Here is an 18,307-nt window from a genome sequence, read left to right as displayed (position 1 = left end):
CACGGTTAATACAACATAGTCGGACTAAAGTGGGGCAATGACTTCATATCTTTAATAAAAAAAAAGAGTATGTTTTCGTCCCAATGGTTTGTCCAAATCAGCGGTTTTAGTCCAATAGTTTCAAATTTGCGATTTTCATCCATGTGCTTTCATTTCACTTGCAATCAAACTCAAATTCATTAACCCCATTCATTCTGGTTGTTAAACCCATCAGCGTGCCCCTCACGTGAGGGGCAGTTTTGTCCTTTTTCTTCCAATAAACCCCATTCCTAATTCGCAAGCCCCTCACATGAGGGGCTGGCGTGTATTTGAGGAAAAAAGGACAAAACTGTCCCTCGCGTGAAGGGCACGCTGATGTGTTTAACAACCAGATTTAACGGGATTAATGAATTCAGGTTTAATTGCAAGTGAAATGAAAGAAAACCACTGGGATGAAAACCGCATATTTAAACAAAATACAGAAACGAAAACCGCTTTTCACTCGAAAAAGGAATTAGATGGAATAAACGTAAATTCGTAAAAGTCCATTAGGAAAGAAAAACTAATATCAATTGGATTCGAATATAATAAGCTCTTATTAAAGAAACTTGTTCGTCTAATAAATAATAATAATCCTCCTTGTTGATTCTTCCTTCATTTCACGGTTGGGTTGCTTGTTGATAACAGAATAACAAACAAACAAACAGCTTCCTCTCTCTCTCTAGATTCTAGAGAGAGAAAGGCCGTTACGCTACGCCATGGCAGCACAACGGGAAGGAGTCGGTATTCCGTTATTCGCTAAGGAATTGATCGCCGGTGGCGTTGCAGGTGGAGTTGCCAAAACCATCGTTGCTCCGCTCGAACGTCTCAAAATCCTCTTTCAGGTCTGATTAATTAATTAATTAATTCTTCTGATTCATTACGGTTATTAATTGCGGATCGTGATTCAAATTTGCTAATTAATTGATGATAGATTTGAATTTTGTGTTCTCCGGTGTTTGTAAATTGCAATTAGGTCATGATAACAAATTTCGTAGGCTTTTAGACGAAATGTGTGGTTAGATTGACTTGTTAGAGTCCTTGACCAAGGGAATTGATGGTGATTTGTTGTGTTTCATTGATGATATTGACAATGTGATGAATAGGACATGTGTAAGCAAAATTAGGTTACATCATTTCCTTCTATTCATCAATTTGAGTGAGCAAATTGCAATGAATAACAAATCTAGTGACCAAAGCCGGTTAACTTCTGAAAACCATTACGAAACCGTACAACTTTAGAGGCGGATAAGAATCCAGGCTAGCTTTTCGCTTATTGTGACATGAATATTTAGTTTCACTTGTTGCCAGTCTAGGGGTGTAGACTAGCCGAGCCCGAGCGTGGATCGTTTTGACTTATTCAAGCACAAGATTGGCTCGCTAGTCATTTTTTCAAGCTTGAGATCGGCTAGGATCGTTTATTATTTAATAGTTAATTTATGTACGTTTTTAATTATCTGTATACATTTTGAGAAAAACCTTAAACGGGCTTAAGCTCGGTACAAACTTGTGTAGTGCCTTAAACAAGCAAAAGCTTGGCTCAAGCTCGGCTATGGAGTGTGAAATTAATGCATAGAATTCCAAAGGAGGTTAAACTTAAAAATACACACAGCTCGAGTGGTCTAAACGAGCTTTCAATACAAGGCACGTGCTCGGGCTCAATAATTAACGACCTCTTTTGAGGCTCAGCCTTGTCTTGAGCTCGAAAAAGCGTAGTTTGTTTCGAGCTTTTTATTGATGTGATCTCGAGTAGCTTGCGAGCGACTCGGCCCGTTTGCACTCCTAGTTGCCATATAATATATTGCCACAAAATTGAAAAATGTGATAATGAGTTCTTGCACATTGGTGATTTTCATTGATTTTGACCAGAAATCCCCAAAAAGTATCGCATAAGAAAATGCATTTGGTTAGATAAAACATGAATTGGTATGAGTAATTGTTTTTAGGGCTCTAAAGCATTTATTAGACAATGACTGCAAGGTTTATATCCTCATTGCTATTAGTGTTTGTCCCTGATAATATATGGAGGATATATGATATATTGAATTTTATAAGTAACCTTTGTGTTTCTGTATATGTTACATTGCAGACTAGATCCGAGTTCCATAATCTAGGGATATTAGCATCTTTTAGAAGGATTGCAAAGACAGAAGGGCTTCTAGGGTTTTACAGGTTAGAGATAAAAACTTTTGTCACTTTTTCTCTACTCTGAAATCTTTCCCTTTTCAAGCTAGTATCTTTCCGAGTTTCTGACACGTGGGTGTAATTAATACCAGAGGAAATGGAGCTAGTGTTGCCAGAATTGTTCCTTATGCAGCATTACATTATATGGCATATGAACAATATAGAAGACATATTAGCTGCAACTTTCCTGGCATGGGAGACGGTCCTGTTATTGATCTGTTAGCAGGTTCATTATCTGGAGGAACTGCTGTTCTTTTTACATATCCGCTTGATTTAGTTAGAACCAAATTGGCTTACCAGGTATACTATTATTAATTTATATTATTATGTGACAACTTAGTTTAAACATCTTTCTCGTGTAATATTGTCACCTCTAAACAGGTTGTCGATGGTCCCAAATTGAATGTAAAAGGAGCGATGGGTAGTGAACAGGCATTTGGAGGAATTAGGGATTGTTTTGCAAGGACTTATAAAGAGGCTGGGATGAGAGGTCTTTATCGTGGCGTAGGTACGTTTAAATTAATATATGATATAAAATATATAAAAATATTTATTAAAATTTTGGATGTCAATGTTAGCTCCATCACTCTATGGGATCTTTCCTTATGCTGGTTTGAAGTTTTACTTCTATGAGGAAATGAAAAGCCGTGTTCCTGATGATTACAGAAAGCACATAGCAGTCAAACTTGCTTGTGGATCCGTTGCTGGTTTACTCGGTCAAACTTTCACGTATCCTTTGGATGTCGTGCGAAGGCAAATGCAGGTAAAGTTTCAAGTTTTTTATTCTGTTTATTTACTCATGCGTGTGTATGTATGTATACTTTAAGTTTCAAGATACATCTTCTTTGACTATCCAAGGTTCAGCGGTTGCGTGCTTCAAACAACTTAAGAGTTAAAAGGGACAATCGGAACGCTTTTTACGATTGTCCAAAAAGATGGGTGGAAGCATCTATTTTCAGGGCTTAGTATCAACTATTTAAAGGTGAGTTAATCTAAACTAGAACCCCGACCACCCGTCCACAAGTAAACTAGTCAAAACTGCCTTCTAATATGACATCTAATGTTGAATTTAAGGTTGTACCGTCAGTTGCAATTGGATTTACCGTCTATGACATTATGAAAGCATACCTGCGGGTCCCACCGCGAGAAAAAGCCATTACTGAAGACGCCACGAAGAAACGTGAGAGTTAGACGTGAACCTTGCTTTCACAGTCTGCCTCTTTAACCTCTCAACATAATATTGTTTTTTGGTAGTATTGAGTTGAGGCCATTAACATTTGTACATTCGAGTCTTGTGTAACCCGAGCCTAGGTCTTATGCCAGTGTATAATGTGTATAGATATAAGTATATACCTCACCATAATTGCTAGGATAAAGAATAATGTAGCAAGGTATATGTTACATGTCAAGATACAAACATTGTACATAACAATAAGATTTCTATGCAACATTTATTCATAAATTCATGAATCATGTACTTTAATAGCTATTATAGTTATTTTCTAATCATTTATACAATTAGAACAAGATTTACCAATAATCTCCACAAGAGCATGTACCATCCTTAAAATGATGAAACCGCTTGTTATCCCTCACGATGAGCTCCCTCCCGACAATCTTGGACATAATCTTGATCGCATTATGACAATCACCGCATATCCTAAGATTCTTGATGATCCTAAGCGTCGTTCTTGCAGGCGTACTAATTAAACCATACGCAATTGCTAACCGCTCACTATGGTACACCAATGCTTGCTCTTTAGCTTCTTGATCAATGTCATGAAGCACATATCGTGTGTCGGGTACATACCCGTAATCCCTCATTTGACCATATAACCCTTTTAGTTTCTCATCATATGCACCTTCCTTGTACAAATCATTGATTCTATACTCATTCACCTTATTCTTCCATTCAAGCATGTTAACCAAAGATTGCTTCCCGTTTGGTAACGAAAACTTATCTAGTGTTGCCATTGATGGAACTAAAAACGCTTCCACACGATCTTCAAGCTCGATATCACCATGGATTCGAGCATAGCTCATCAACGATTCCCATATTTCAGACGCCGGTTCAAATGGCATATCTTCAATAAACTCCATAGCTTCATTCAAATGCCCGGCTTTCCCCAAAACATCAATCACCAATAAATAATGTTCGATTTCTGGATTTATATCATACTCATTCTTCATCGATTTAAACTGTTTTAAACATTCTTGAACTGAATCAACACAAGCCGATAAAACTAATCTAAAAGTATCCCCATTTGGAGTCAATCCAAGTTCTTTCATTTGGTTAAATAACAACAAACCCGCATTCACTTCACCGTTATCTACATACCCTTTTATCATCACATGCCATAACGTTACATCTTTTCGTTCACGCATTCTGTCGAACACCCTGCGTGCATCCCTCATACTCTTGCATTTTACATACATATTCACCAGCTTCGAGTTCAAATTCACATTACCATAATACGGAGACCGAATCAGAAGCTGCTGAACCTTCTTCCCTAATTCAATTTCTTCGCACGAATCCAAAACAATCTCGAATACACCGTACCCTGCAGGCAGGACTGTCATTTTTAACCAAAACCGAAACTCGAGAGAAAAGACTAACCCGAACCAAAGCATAAAAGATTGGTTCTTGGCTCTGATTTATGGGTTTCGGGTTAAACTGAAAAATCTGAATAAACTTTTTTTCAAAACCAGATAGATTATGATATAGTAGGTTCAATCGAGTTCGATTACGGTACATTCTGTTGAACTCAAATGTTTAATCGAGTATGGTGTAATAGATTATGGTACATTCTCTTTAATCGAGTATGATATTAGCTGAAAGTTAATGCACAAACTTAAAAACTGTACTAAACATACGAATCAAACACTGTAATTACATATACAAGTAGGGTAATCACACTGCATACAAAACAACTGCTTTACATAATTATACTAATTGTATATATAACCACACTATTTGATTCGCAACGTACGTTAATTTTATAGCTTTGCTTATTTTATTTTTTATTTTTTTTCGTTTCGTTATATACTCGAAACCTGATTAATCCAACCAGGAAACACGAACCCGAAAAAACCGTGAGAGATTTAGGTTGGGTTTCGGGTCTACTGAAGAACCCGACCCGAAAAACCGAAAGAACAAGCACGCCTACCTGCAGGCGCGCCTTGAGACATGAACTCGATTGTTTGTTGAATTGAGCCGGTTTTGCATAAGTTTATTAGTTCTATATTTTGTGGTTGAGATGAGGTGGTGGGCTTTGGGTTTGGGTTTGTGTTTGTGTTTGTGAAGAGGTGGTGGTGGGGTACGGCGGCGATAGGTGGTGCGTGTGGTGTCGTGGTTGTTGTTGTTAGGTGATGCGGAGCAGAGGAATTTGGGAAATGGGTTTAATTTGGGTGATTGGAATATGGGTTTCGGTTGGTTTGGAATGTGGAAGTTGAATTGGAATTGGAATTGGAATTGGATAGAAGAAGAAAGAGATGATGACTCCATTGGAGGAGAACTTGAATACTCTGCTTAGCTGATGTTACTAGTAAAGAATAAAGATGATGAAATATCTTCACCTACGACGTCGTTTCTTTTTAGTTTTTAAGACAAATCAAAATATCGCTCGCTTGAAAAATACTCGTTCGATTTCAGCTCGGTTCGGTTTAGAAACAAGCCAAGCACGAGCAAAGCCTCGTTTGGTTCGGTTCGTTTTGCTCAAATTATTTTTTATTTATTAGTTTTGTATATAAATTTATGTATATTAGTATATATATAGAAGTATACAAATTTTTTTAAGTTTTTAAAATTTCTCTCTTTTATGTTGACTTCAAAGTTCACATTTAAACCCTAGTCACTCGTTTTATATTTGTTTTGTTGTTAACTTTGACATTTTAAAGTTGGAGGTTTACACATTTCAGAGCTGAAATTCTAGAATTAATGATATTTTGGAGTTTTAGAAATTTAAAATTCAAAACTTTGTACGAGATCAAGCCGAACCAAGCCGCTCGGTTCCGAACCAAACCAAGCTCAAGCATAAAATATCACTTGCTTCTTTAAATTCAATCCGCTCGGTTCGGCTCGCTTTCAAGCCAAACCAAGTACAAACAAGTCTGCATTTGGTTCGTGAACAACCCTAATTTTCATTGTGTTTCCGAGCTCATTTAACGAAAAAATGAAAATGAAAGGTGAATTTATGTAGTAAGGAGCAAGCCTCATTTTGTTTAGTAACATGTGAAGCATGTAGTAAGACTGAAGGCTGCATTTTTCACCGCCAACCTTCGTCTTCGTTTGGAGATCATTGCAATAAGGGGGTGGACGCCACTTGTCCACCTCATCATTCAGCGTGGAGAACTCCAACAATTCACCTTCTTCCTCTCCGTAACAATTCGTCGTGGCAGCCACCTCATCACTATTGGGAAGCAACGCAGTTTCCATACCGCCCAGTCAAAGTGTCTAAACCAAATTCACTAAAAGATATTATAGCAAACGTGTTGAAACAAGTTTCATTTCATAACCTCTAAACACAAGTTTGATTTCATAGCCTACCGCTAACATAACATGAAAGAGAGAGGAGAGACGTTTTAAAAACCATTTTAGCTGTGAGACAGGCAAAGCCTAGACAGACATCCATAATGTTATTATATTTTGAAACACATAATTTTTTAAACAGATTACATATTCACATCATCAACCTTGAGAAAAAAAGAATTATGCTTACATAAAGCATATATTCTATGAAGTCTTTTAACAAACAAATAAAATAGCAATAAAAGTAAAGTCAGATACAATACTCCCCCTTAATCTTATTACTAAAACTACAATACTTTCAAAAAGTAACACAACCATAAAGCATGAATAATAATCTCATATAGTGTAATCAGACCAACCTGATATGAATGATGTATGATCCATAGACATCCCTGGGCACTCTTCAACCTTTGACCCCTCTTTCTCTTCAACCAACCTCGCCGGATTCCCGACCGCGGTAGCTCGTGGCGGCACGTTGATCAACACCACCGATCCCGCCCCAATCTTCACATTACCCAAAATAGTCGCCCCTGCACCGATCAACACACCGTCTCCAATCTTCGGGTGGCGGTCACCGCCTGCCTTGCCGGTCCCACCTAGCGTCACGTGGTGGAGGATTGATACATTGTTGCCGATGACTGCTGTTTCACCAACGACGACGCCTGTTGCGTGGTCGAATAATATTCCCTTCCCGAGTTTAGCACCCGGGTGAATGTCGACAGCGAAGACGTCAGAGATTCGAGATTGTAGAGCTAAAGCTAGTGGTTTGCGGGATTGGGTCCATAGTTTATGAGCCACCCGATGAGCCTGGTTATTAAACCATAGACCAAGTTACTAACAAAAGGTGGTCATATTATATGCAGATACAGATGAAAAATCTGTATGCAACTAGTGTGTCAAATATGATTATAAAAATAACATTATTTCAAATGATTTAAAAGTTTCATGAATACATATCAGCCGAATTTCAATCCGTCTGACCCGTTTCCTTTTTAGTTAATCCCTGCACTTTACACGTTAGACTCGTTCAATATAGAACAGAAACGAAATTTAACGCAAACGAGTCGATATCCGTTGATACAAAACTTTTACTGGTTAAAATCTTAACCGGAAAACGCTAACAAGTATTAACTTTATCACAAAAATCTCATGTTTAAACTTTTTAAAGAATATTTTAATAGCACAACACTGTCGAAGCTCCATAAAAAGAATGAAGTTTATTCATAACAAAAGTTATAAAGAATAACTATATTCTGTAGCCATAATGCTTCTTCATTCCAGGATATGCATCTAAACTGATTATTGCATATAAAAAATAACAACTTTTGATTTTTTTTCTACTAATTTCAACAAACTTAAAATTATGAAGCAATTGCAAGAATAATCATAATTTTCACTCAACCGGAAAACAACAAAACCGAACTGAAAACTGGTTATCGGTTTGTCTTTACCGGTGGTTAACCGAGAGTAACAAACCATTCATATTTTCATATGTTTCTAGCTTTTATACCTTCATTTCATATAATTCTAAGCCAAATTTTAGCCCAAGCTTGGTTTTGGCTATCGGGGCCGTCTTAGACCCCATATATGCTCGGCTGCCGTCTAGTTCATGGTCTCAATAAAGGCATGATTTTCTTAAAAAAAACTTTTATATATAACGGCGAAAAACTTATATATATAGTTTTTTTTAACCTTTTTGTTAACTGTTGTCAATTGGGCTGAAAACGAATAAGTGCCAAAATTTTTGAACAAGTTTATTAAATATTAAAACGAATAAGTGCCAAAAATGATGACATCATCTTGACTTATTCGGAGTGAAAGCAAGTTAACCTTTTTACGACAAGGTCTCTTTTTAGATATTCTTTTTAGGCCACCAAAGAGGTTGAGTGGGCCCTGGACAGATTAACCGAATAAACCGAATCAATTAATAAAATAGATCAACTAATGACTAAAGTTTCACTTTCGGTTTAAGCTAATAACCGAACCTAACCGAACAATCCACACCCCTGATTTCGATACATGTAAATTAAAAAACACAAACCTGAGAACCAAAAACATGTAAAAATAAGTAAAAATGTACATAAAATAAATAAATAATAAACTAGCCACGCTCAATCCTAAAAAAAATACTCATAACCCGAGCTCTAGCTTTAAAAATAAGCTAAAAAAGCCGAGCTCGACCTCTCGTAAATCAAAACAAGCCAAACTCAAACCTGATAAAGCTCGGGCTCGGCTCGTTTACACCAACAAAAACCATACCTGACAAGCAAGGAAGCCTTTATAATTAAGCAAACAATGCGAAAACGAAACACACGCCGGGTCACGCGACCTGGCGGCGCGTAGGTCCGCCACGGCGGCAGACCGGAGATCCGGGTCACCGGCAAACGTGTTCAGAAACAAATCATAAAGCAACGTAGACAACAACGTGGAGGAACAAAGCTTGTTTCCTAAATGGAAAGCCAGTGAACGGTCTAAGCTAGAGTGAGAGAGTATTGTGGAGTATAAGTAGCTGGCTAACGCCGGCTCCGACTCGGCGCCTCGGCTTTGATTTCGGCCCAGACCCATGATGGGTCTTGGTCCGGGTTGGCTGGTTGTGGTGAGTATCGTGAGTCGCCTGTTGGCATTGTGATTTGGGTGTTGTGATAATATTATGAAACGATGTCGTTTTTTGACAGAATTATTGTTAATGATTTATCGTTTGGAACAAAAGGGGTTTCGGAGAAATATAGGTGGGATTGGATGATGCCACGTTAGTATCTAAATAAAATCTGAAAATTGGATTGCTGGAATATGTTTGGGTGTATATTCCTTTTGTAGGGATTTAGAATACTCAAATTGGATTTAATAATCTCAACAACTTAATTTGGCCGATAATAATTCTAATTTAAAAAGTAGTTGTTACTGATTTACTGGTTTTAACTTTCACACCATTTGTTTTTATTGGACCTCCATTAAAATAACTTAACGACGTTAAGTTTTTTTCAAATTTCAAACTGATATTTTAGGGCTTTTGATCGAATGAGGATACGAGTCGATTGATGTAAAACTTAACTTAAAACGGTGGTCCAGGATGCTTCAATTCCGGTGTTTAAACTTTTAGTTACAAAATCAAGCTGTTTGGAGCACCGTTTCGAGTTAAATTTTATATCAATCGATTCGTATTCTCATTTCGATCAAAAGCCTTAAAACATCAATTTGAAATTTGGAAAAAACTTAACCGCGTTAAGTTTTTTTTTTTTTAACGGGGGTCCAATGAAAATAAATGGTGTGAAAGTTGGGACTGGTGACAACTATTTTTTAAGTTGGGATTATTATCGGCCAATTGCATTAAATTGGGATTATTAAAATCCAATTTGCCTTGAAAAAAAGAAAGGGCAGTTTCTTACAGAGTGCTGATGCATTTAGAGAACTAGAAACAACGTCATCTTTTAAAACAAGCCGGTTATCGTATCGAACAAGTGCTCTCAATTTTCTTTGGATTAAGAATCATTCCTCTTTTTTAGTTTGTTAAAGAAGGATTAGTATGATTATTGTCCGGTTTCCTCATGAAGAGCTCACAAATTTGTTTTTGGTTGCCTAGGTGGAGACTGCTCAGAAAGTCACTCATCCTAATACTACTTCCACCTGAGCACGCTTAACCGTGGAGCTCTCATCTCGTCCATTGATATTACGCCAAAAACACGTTGGTGATTTAAAAGACGGAACATTACTTATGAACAATGTTGTAAAACTCCCGAGTAGGCGGCCGAGTACTCCCCGCCTCGGCCGAGTACTCCGTAGGTATTTTCTGAGTAATCCCCGACTACACCCGAGTACTCGCGACTCCCTAGTCGATCGCCTAGGACCGCCTAACGACTTTTACAACCATGCTTACGAACCAATGATCTCTCATGTCCACGCCCGATGTGGAATTCGCTTAGGGTGTTACAAGTAGGGTCAGTTTGGGCTAGACCAAAAGCAAAAACCGAAATGTCGGGTTTTGACTTTTGAGTTTTTGAAAACTGTTCGGTTTTAGTTTTTTTTTTTTTTTTGATTTTTCGTTTGGAGTTGGTTCGGTTTCTGTTTTGTCATTAAGACTTGAAAATTTTGGGCCTACAATAAGTTGGCCAACAATAATGTATTTGGGCTTAAATTTTTTTGTTAGATAATACTTAGCATATAAATTAAAATACTAATAAAAATCTACAAATTCGGTATGGTTTGGTATTTTTGGTTTTAGTTACACTAAAAACCGAGCCGAAAGTTTAAACCGTCGGCTTTTGTTTCGGTTTTGGATTGGCTTTTTTTAGATGCACACCTCTAACTATGGTCAAGGGATTTTTTTTTGCCTAAAGATTCCACGTGGCAGCTTTTTAGGTTGTCCACATTATTGGCAGACAAATTTCATACTTATGTGTTCACATGGCAGGCGAAAAGCAAATTCTTGTTTTGAGTAAAATGAAACTTTGTGATGCAGGTCGTGTTTGGGTTCATGTGTTTGACACACATGTCAAATTTAACCAACAAACACGGCACATTAGCACCTCTAAATTCCACAAGTAAAGAGTGTGCGGTGTGCAAAGTAATTTTGTGTATAAACTATCTCGGTTAAACAATCACAAGCTAGATAATCATATGAACCACGTAATTATAAGCTAAGGTTCGACCCATTATATGTTTAGACCTTGTTTTTTACCTCTTTAACTCGATAAAGTTGGAACTTAAACAAGCTAATCTCAAGTTTAAGCTAGAAATATTCGAACCGTAACAATCAACTATGCATATTTGTAAATCATATATAGCAATTATTTCATGGAAAGGGTGTTGTTACAAGACAGTGAACATCTTTATAAAACTTAATAACATGTTTTAAAATTTAAAAGTTTACAAACAGACATCAAATTTAACTTAATGTAACTTGAAAACTAAACAACACATGTTAACTTAACACAACCAACAATTAAATTAAATTTTGTAAATAAAAAAATTAAATCATATGGTTTGTATGTATAAATACCTTTTGCAGGCTGACTTCCTCTGATAAATAAGAGTCAATATGATCTTCAAACAATCTCAATCCATTGCTTGATGAACAAGAACTTCTACAAGTTTGATTTGTTAAATTAGTCGTTAATCTTGGCCCGAATTGCTTCATGTTGCCAACAAAACTTGCTGTTTTTACTTGGTTTTCTACTACAATGGGAACCTTTCACTGTAATAGCTACACAAGTCAACGAATCCGTGCCCGCCATCGTTGACTTTTTCTCATTGACCATCATCCCTTCATATTTTACTTCTTTACAACCTTTTTGGCTGTTGCAAACTGTCCCGGTTTCTAAATCTAAACGAGGCTTTATGTATGCGTTGACTTTCATCCCTTTGTGGTCAACGCATCTTTTTCTTCCTTTAACAGGAGGTCTTATACATATGGACCCGTGACCCAAGGCTACGCCACATATACGGACATTATCATTGATCATATTTGAGTCTTTTGATACTAAAGTAGGCCGTGATCTACCAAACTTGAAAATGTTAAGGAGGGTATTTGTGTCATTTTGCTTGGTATAGAAGCTAGATCCGTTTTCTAAAACAGGCGGGTCACAATGTTTGATTCTGAGGCCAACTTCTTTTGAAGGGAAGACACGAATCTTCTTTAATACCGAAAACACCCTTTTAGGATTTGAAACCGTATCACTGAGCTTTTTATGTATATCATCATGACGACGCTCCCCATTCATACCTCGGTTCCATGCATAATCAAAGGTTTTTAAAAGTTGGGACTCGGTTTTCTCAGCATCTTTTTTACTTTCCATCTGTAAATCAAAGCATAGTTTATGCTTATGATTATTCGCATATTATTATTAGAAAACTTCTTGTTAATTAATAGTCTCCATCAAGGAATAAGAAAAATAAATTTAGAATCAAAAAATGTTTCTTACCGGAGCCCATCTAAACGCCATGGCAAATCCGTATGAGAATATATCAGAGAACAATCCAAGGACTTTTCGGTCATTTTGCTCACCCTTTGACAAGCCATTTTCCAAATGATCACCATCCCTACCATACTGCTGAAGTCTAGTCCTAACATTATCAGCTTGCCCAAGATAAACAGGAATTATATTTTTAGAATCGAGTTTGCTAATACTCTTTCCCTTTGTTTCGGTGACTGAAACAGCAATCCCCAGTTCATAAAGCCCGGGACAAGAAGCAGAATTTGGTAGATTGTGAGTCCGGTATCTCTCTGCACCTTCCTTGTGTAACAAATAATCCTCCCAATCACAAGCCCCAATAAGGATCTGGAAAATAACATACGTATCTTAAATCAAATTTGAAAAGCATAAAAGATGAATGAGATAGATGCAATGTTGGAAGTTTAAATCATAGATGACAACTGACAAGGTGTGAAATTGTAGTAAGTTGTTTGGAGTGAAATTGGAGAGAAAATTAAATAAAGAAACAGTTCTAATTTGAAGTACATGAGCTTTGAATCCAAACTCATAAGTAGGCATGTAAACGAACCGAATATTCAGTGAATTGGTTAGCGGGAAGTTTGTTTATTTAATATATGAACAAACATGAACACCATGTTTCGTTCGTTCATTTACGTTCATAAACGTTCGTTTGCCCATTCATATATGTTCGCTTGTTCATGTTCGTTCATTTATGTCCATTCATGCATGTTTGTTTAACCAATTAACTATGTAATTTTATAGTTTTAAAATAAATAAATGCGTTTGTTAGACATGTTTTATACATAATCGTTTATTTTCATTTACGTCTGTTCGATAACGTTTGTTCATTTATGTCCGTTTGTGTTTGGCCGTTTACGTTCGTTTATGTTCATTTTCTTACCAAATGAACATGAACAAGAAGATACGTTCATTTAATTGTTCGTGTACAGCTAAAGTTAAATGAACGACGCCTACTAATAATTGATCAAATTCAAAACCTACGGTCCTACAGCATGAAATTCGAGATCTAATTGGCTTTTCCACTTAATTAACTCATCAATTATCCAAAATCAGGTTAAGAGTTAAGATGATATTAGATAGAGTGTGCAACTGTGCATACATAAACTTTTTATAAGTAGCACGATTAAATTAGTGTCTTAACATCTTCAAGTTGTGCATATGCTAATCAAATTTGGATCTAGAATTGAGAGAAAAAAACGGTTTTCAAAATCCAGATCCAGTTTAAATGAACACGAACATGTTCATTTTCTTAACGAACGAACATGAACAAAAATCCGTTTGTTTCACTGTTCCATTCGTGTTCGTGCTCCTGTCATTGTTCAAATTCTATATCTAAATAGCTTCTCTACTTAGTTAACTCATCAATAATCCAAAATTAGCTTAACATGATACTAGATAGTAGATACAATGTGCATACATAAACTATTTCAAATCTGATAACAGTATATGATTACAGATACCTCATCAATCAAATTCGAAAGTAGAATTCAATCAAAAACAGTTTCCAAAAATCAAATCTACTTCAAAATCAATTATCCAGAATTAGCTAAACATAAAATAGATAGAGTCTGCAATGCATACATAAATATCTTATAGCTGTTCATGTTCGTGTTCATGTTCGTTTAACTGTTCGTGCTTGTGTATAAGCCAACACATAGGTAATACTGATCAAATTAAAAACCTAAAGCATAAAATTCCAGATCTAATTATCCTTTCAACTTAACTAACTCATCAATTATCCATAATTAGCTTAACTATTGAACTAAAACAGTTGAAATGACTTCTTAACATAATTAGCATAAGCATATATTAATTAATCAAATGTGAAATGGAAGCTTAAAACTATATCAAATCTGATAACAATATATGATTACAGATAACTGATTAATCCAATTCAAAATTAGCATTCAATCAAAAACAGTTTCCGAAATCCAGATCTAGTTTTAACGAACACGAACATGCTCATTTTCTTAACGAACGAACATCAATTCGTTATTCGTTTAACTGTTCATATAACTGCTCGTGTGCCTGTTATTGTTCAGATTAAAATTAAAAACCTAAAGCATAAAACTCTAGATCTAATTAGCTTCTCCACTTAATTAACTAATCAATTAACATGACGTTAGATACAATGAGCATACATAAACTAAATCGAATCTGATAACAATATATGATTACAGATAACTGATTAATCAAATTCAATCAAAAACAGTTTCCAAATTCCAGATCTAGTTCAACATCAAAAGCAAATAATAAATATGGAAGTAAAGAGAAATGAAATAATAATATTATAACCTTCCAATCGGAGAATGCGGAGTCATGTTTAGTGTGCGTGCAGTTTTCTCTTTTCAACGCCGGTGCGGTGGTCACGCCGGAATCAACGGCTCTTACCATAACAAATTAGTCGTAGCGGATGAGAGATTGAACGTTGCTTTCTATATGTAGAGCAGCGGTTATTTAAACACTGCATAAATAAATAAATAAATAATATAATAGTCACGTTAGTATTTCATTTCATGCTTTTCGCTTTATACCTTTTTAACCTTTTGGAACTTAAATTAAAACATTTTCATAAGAGTGAACAGCGGTTTCAATTTATGTGTTTGTTTGAAGTACGGGGATTTAGTCAAATAGTTTTAAATTTATGATTTTTATTCATAATTTTATTTCATTTGCAATTAAACTAGACTTTACTAATCTCGTTAAGTTAAGTTGCTAAAGCAATAAGCATGCCCCATATCAAAAACCCAACTTAAATAATTGGATATGAAAATCTAAGGGGGTGTTTGAGATTTATTATTTTACCTCCTTATAATTTTTTGTTTAGTTAATAAGTTAAAAAAGTGTAACTTATAGAACTTTTACTCTCACAATATAAGCAACCCCAAACATTTTATTACTTTTCAAAAAGTTTATAAGTTATAAGTTGGTGAAAATAAGCAATCCCAAACGCCTCCTAAGTTTTGACCGGTTTGGCTTAGGGGTGGGGTTTATTTGGGAAAACGGACAAGTTGATGGGTTTAACGACTAGAGTTAATGGGGTTAGTGGAGTCGGGTTTAATTGCGGGTGAAATGAAACCATATGGATGAAAACCGCAAGCTTGAAACTATTGAACTAAAACCGTAGATCTGAAAAAACCACAGGGACGACAACCGCAGTTCACTGTTTTCATAATTTCGTATCATTTGCGTTCTTTTATCAATGCGTTGGGTGACCCGACTTAGACAAGAATAAATACTGTTTAAGGGCATGATTATTCTATTTGTACGCCGATAGCACGTTGATAGATAACTTTAATCCCATTATTTGATTGGACCCTAAGTTTTGAAAGAACAAATAAAAATTTACGTGAAGCAAAAACATCAAAGGATGCACTTCACTTGGTGATGTGATTGTTCGGCGTTAACTAGTCATTTGGGAAAAAAAACTTTCTTGAAAGCTGAAAATTCTGTAGACTATGAGGTTGTAACACCCCAACCTGACAAGGGCTTACATGTAACATGAATCAGAAATCACAAACATCACAGCCCTCTCGGGTAACCTTGGAAACCTAAGGTGCACAAAAGTAACAAAATAAAAGTATGTTTGAGACTTGTAACCATAAAAAAATAAAAACTTACAATTTGTATTTATGTAACTTGTATATGTATTAATTTTTAGCATGTAAACAAATAACTTGTAACTTGAAATAACTTTCAACTTGTAAGTATAATATAAAAACTTGCCAGACTCATAAAACATGTAAAACTCGTAACACTCATAAAATCGTAAAACTTAAATGATTATAATACTCATTAAATCGTGAATTTGTAAACTTATAAAAATTGCAAACATGAAATCCAATAAACTTGTAACCTTATAAACTTGTAAGCTTACGAACTTGTTAACATGTGGCGTGTAAACTTGTAAATTCACAAACATGTAAATAGATCAAAATTTCAGAAATTGTAAATCTCATAAACCTATAAACACACTTCAAAAGGTATTAAATTATTAAAGAAAATCAAAATAACGTGCAAAGGTAAAAAAAACAACGCGCATTATAAAAGTAATAGCATGTTAACGGTATAATAATACAAAGATGCTATCCATACCTTAATACAAAGATGCAATAATTGAAGTGACTTTTAATGTTGCTAGATCGTCACAATAAATAAAAAAGTGAGAATGAGTAGATAATCAAATGTTTGTAAACTTGTGGGTGGGTTCTAATATTTCATGGAGCTTAAATATAATTTTTTGCATTACTGGTTCTCATTAAAGTTTTAATTGTCACTTGTGGGTTATATGTGTTGTAAGGAGAAATAAAGAGAGAGCAAAAATGGTGGAATTTTCATAAGTTACATAATTCAAGAAATGACATTCAATTTGGTCAAACTACATATTATAAATTAAACGTTTAAATTTGACTTTTGATTTACAAACAAAAACATGTTTACAATTTTCCTGATTCCTTTTAGTTTATCTATCACACATTATTTTAATCAAAAGGTTGATAAATCATATTCACAAAACAGTGAAACACACACTAAGTAGTTAACATTATGATGATATACTAAGTTGTAACTAGTGACGTGTCGTGTATTTTGAATAAAATTAATAATATTGATATTATTGATATTATCATTATCCGTCGAAAATATATTGTTACAAAGTCATATATAAAATGAACAATATATAATATAAAACTTGCAAGGTATCTTGAACTTCATCCTTGATTGCAAAACAAGCAAACTGCTGATGGTTAAGATCCATGTTCAACATGAGACTTTCTTTGAAGAACTCGTTGCTTCTCAGAGTACAACAACCTAAGCCGTATGATGTTGACAATTTTGTGGAAAAGAACAAGAAAAAGATGGGTGGTTTGATCAATTAGGGAGTTATCCTCTCTAAATTTAAGGAATAAGTTTCTAGTAACATATGTTTTGGGTGTGTATGATATTGAACCTCATAGCTCATTTTATACTCAAAACATAGTTGAAACATTCTTCAGGTAATAATGTGTAATAATCACAAAACTAAATGTGAAATAAACACTACTCAACACTAATCGAAGATCACTGATGGATATTGACATGGTCCACCACTAGTCTAATTAAGATCACTATCCGGAATGGCTCATGCATTAGAGTAGTAACTCGCACATAAGTAGTGGTCCGGTAAATTCCCATAAGTCGTCGTTCCAACCACACAATTTCGAACATCGATATTTCGTTCATCTTAGCTCAATTTTGAACGTCGCTTGGCTCGTTGTGATGCTTTCACAACATGCAGCAGTACAATACAAATCCACAAATAATTATTTATAGAACACATATATAAATATATTATTTTTATTGAAATGTGAAGGATTGAAATTAATTCTATTGGTTTTGTAAATTAGTGGATGGAATTAGATTGTATAAAACATCAAAATGACAAAATTACCCTTCTTCTATCTCCATCAAAAATTATTTATTGTTTTATATTAGCATTTCTAACATTTTGTGTGGTAAGACGTAAGAGCATCTCCAACTAGGACATAAATTACTCGAGTCGAGCTAATCTCAAGCTTTAACTCATTTAACTTACGAGAGCTCGATAAGTAAACTTCATTCGATAGGTGAAAGTCAAGATCAATTATTA

The 18,307-nt window shown here is 35.2% G+C and overlaps 2 protein-coding genes and 2 pseudogenes across 4 annotated transcripts; 1 reads left to right on the top strand and 3 right to left on the bottom strand.

The window, feature by feature from the left end:
- The first annotated feature begins 737 nt into the window (after window positions 1-737).
- Window positions 738-3,456, top strand: LOC143587354 (mitochondrial carrier protein CoAc2-like; annotated as a pseudogene). The gene is made up of 7 exons (XR_013144877.1): window positions 738-863; window positions 2,108-2,190; window positions 2,295-2,502; window positions 2,584-2,710; window positions 2,781-2,965; window positions 3,061-3,184; window positions 3,277-3,456. The product of XR_013144877.1 is annotated as a mitochondrial carrier protein CoAc2-like (transcript).
- Window positions 3,457-3,653: 197 nt separating this feature from the next.
- LOC143587342 (pentatricopeptide repeat-containing protein At2g15690, mitochondrial-like) lies at window positions 3,654-5,449 on the bottom strand. Its single transcript, XM_077068656.1, has 2 exons — window positions 5,370-5,449; window positions 3,654-4,763 (listed from the first exon to the last, which is right to left on the bottom strand). The coding sequence occupies exons 1-2, from the start codon at window positions 5,389-5,391 to the stop codon at window positions 3,733-3,735; spliced, it is 1,053 nt and encodes a 350-aa protein (XP_076924771.1). The 5' UTR covers window positions 5,392-5,449; the 3' UTR covers window positions 3,654-3,732.
- A 1,565-nt stretch (window positions 5,450-7,014) lies between these two features.
- LOC143587341 (serine acetyltransferase 5-like) lies at window positions 7,015-9,354 on the bottom strand (annotated as a pseudogene). The gene is made up of 2 exons (XR_013144874.1): window positions 8,990-9,354; window positions 7,015-7,537 (listed from the first exon to the last, which is right to left on the bottom strand). The product of XR_013144874.1 is annotated as a serine acetyltransferase 5-like (transcript).
- Window positions 9,355-11,725: 2,371 nt separating this feature from the next.
- On the bottom strand, window positions 11,726-15,075 carry LOC143587340 (protein EFFECTOR OF TRANSCRIPTION 2-like). Its single transcript, XM_077068655.1, has 3 exons — window positions 14,977-15,075; window positions 12,649-13,005; window positions 11,726-12,522 (listed from the first exon to the last, which is right to left on the bottom strand). Exons 1-3 carry the CDS (start codon window positions 15,073-15,075, stop codon window positions 11,833-11,835), a joined length of 1,146 nt encoding a protein of 381 aa, XP_076924770.1. The 3' UTR covers window positions 11,726-11,832.
- Between the last annotated feature and the right edge of the window lie 3,232 nt (window positions 15,076-18,307).

Source organism: Bidens hawaiensis, unplaced genomic scaffold, assembly GCF_021521415.1.
Source record: "Bidens hawaiensis isolate Kalapana, Puna unplaced genomic scaffold, B.hawaiensis_p1.1 tig00035461_1, whole genome shotgun sequence".
NCBI classification, from domain to species: Eukaryota; Viridiplantae; Streptophyta; class Magnoliopsida; order Asterales; family Asteraceae; genus Bidens; species Bidens hawaiensis.
This window is presented reverse-complemented; position numbering and strand designations above follow the sequence as displayed.

Excerpts from the sequence above, each read along its gene's own strand:
- LOC143587342 (XM_077068656.1), bottom strand. The coding sequence starts at position 5,391 with ATGTCTCAAGGCGCGCCTGCAG. Across the intron at positions 4,764-5,369 it reads GTCTCAAGGCGCGCCTGCAG|GGTACGGTGTATTCGAGATT; the intron begins GTAGGCGTGCTT and ends TCCTGCCTGCAG.
- LOC143587340 (XM_077068655.1), bottom strand. The coding sequence starts at position 15,075 with ATGGTAAGAGCCGTTGATTCCGGCGTGACCACCGCACCGGCGTTGAAA. Across the intron at positions 13,006-14,976 it reads CCGCATTCTCCGATTGGAAG|ATCCTTATTGGGGCTTGTGA; the intron begins GTTATAATATTA and ends GTTATTTTCCAG. Across the intron at positions 12,523-12,648 it reads TGGCGTTTAGATGGGCTCCG|ATGGAAAGTAAAAAAGATGC; the intron begins GTAAGAAACATT and ends TTTGATTTACAG.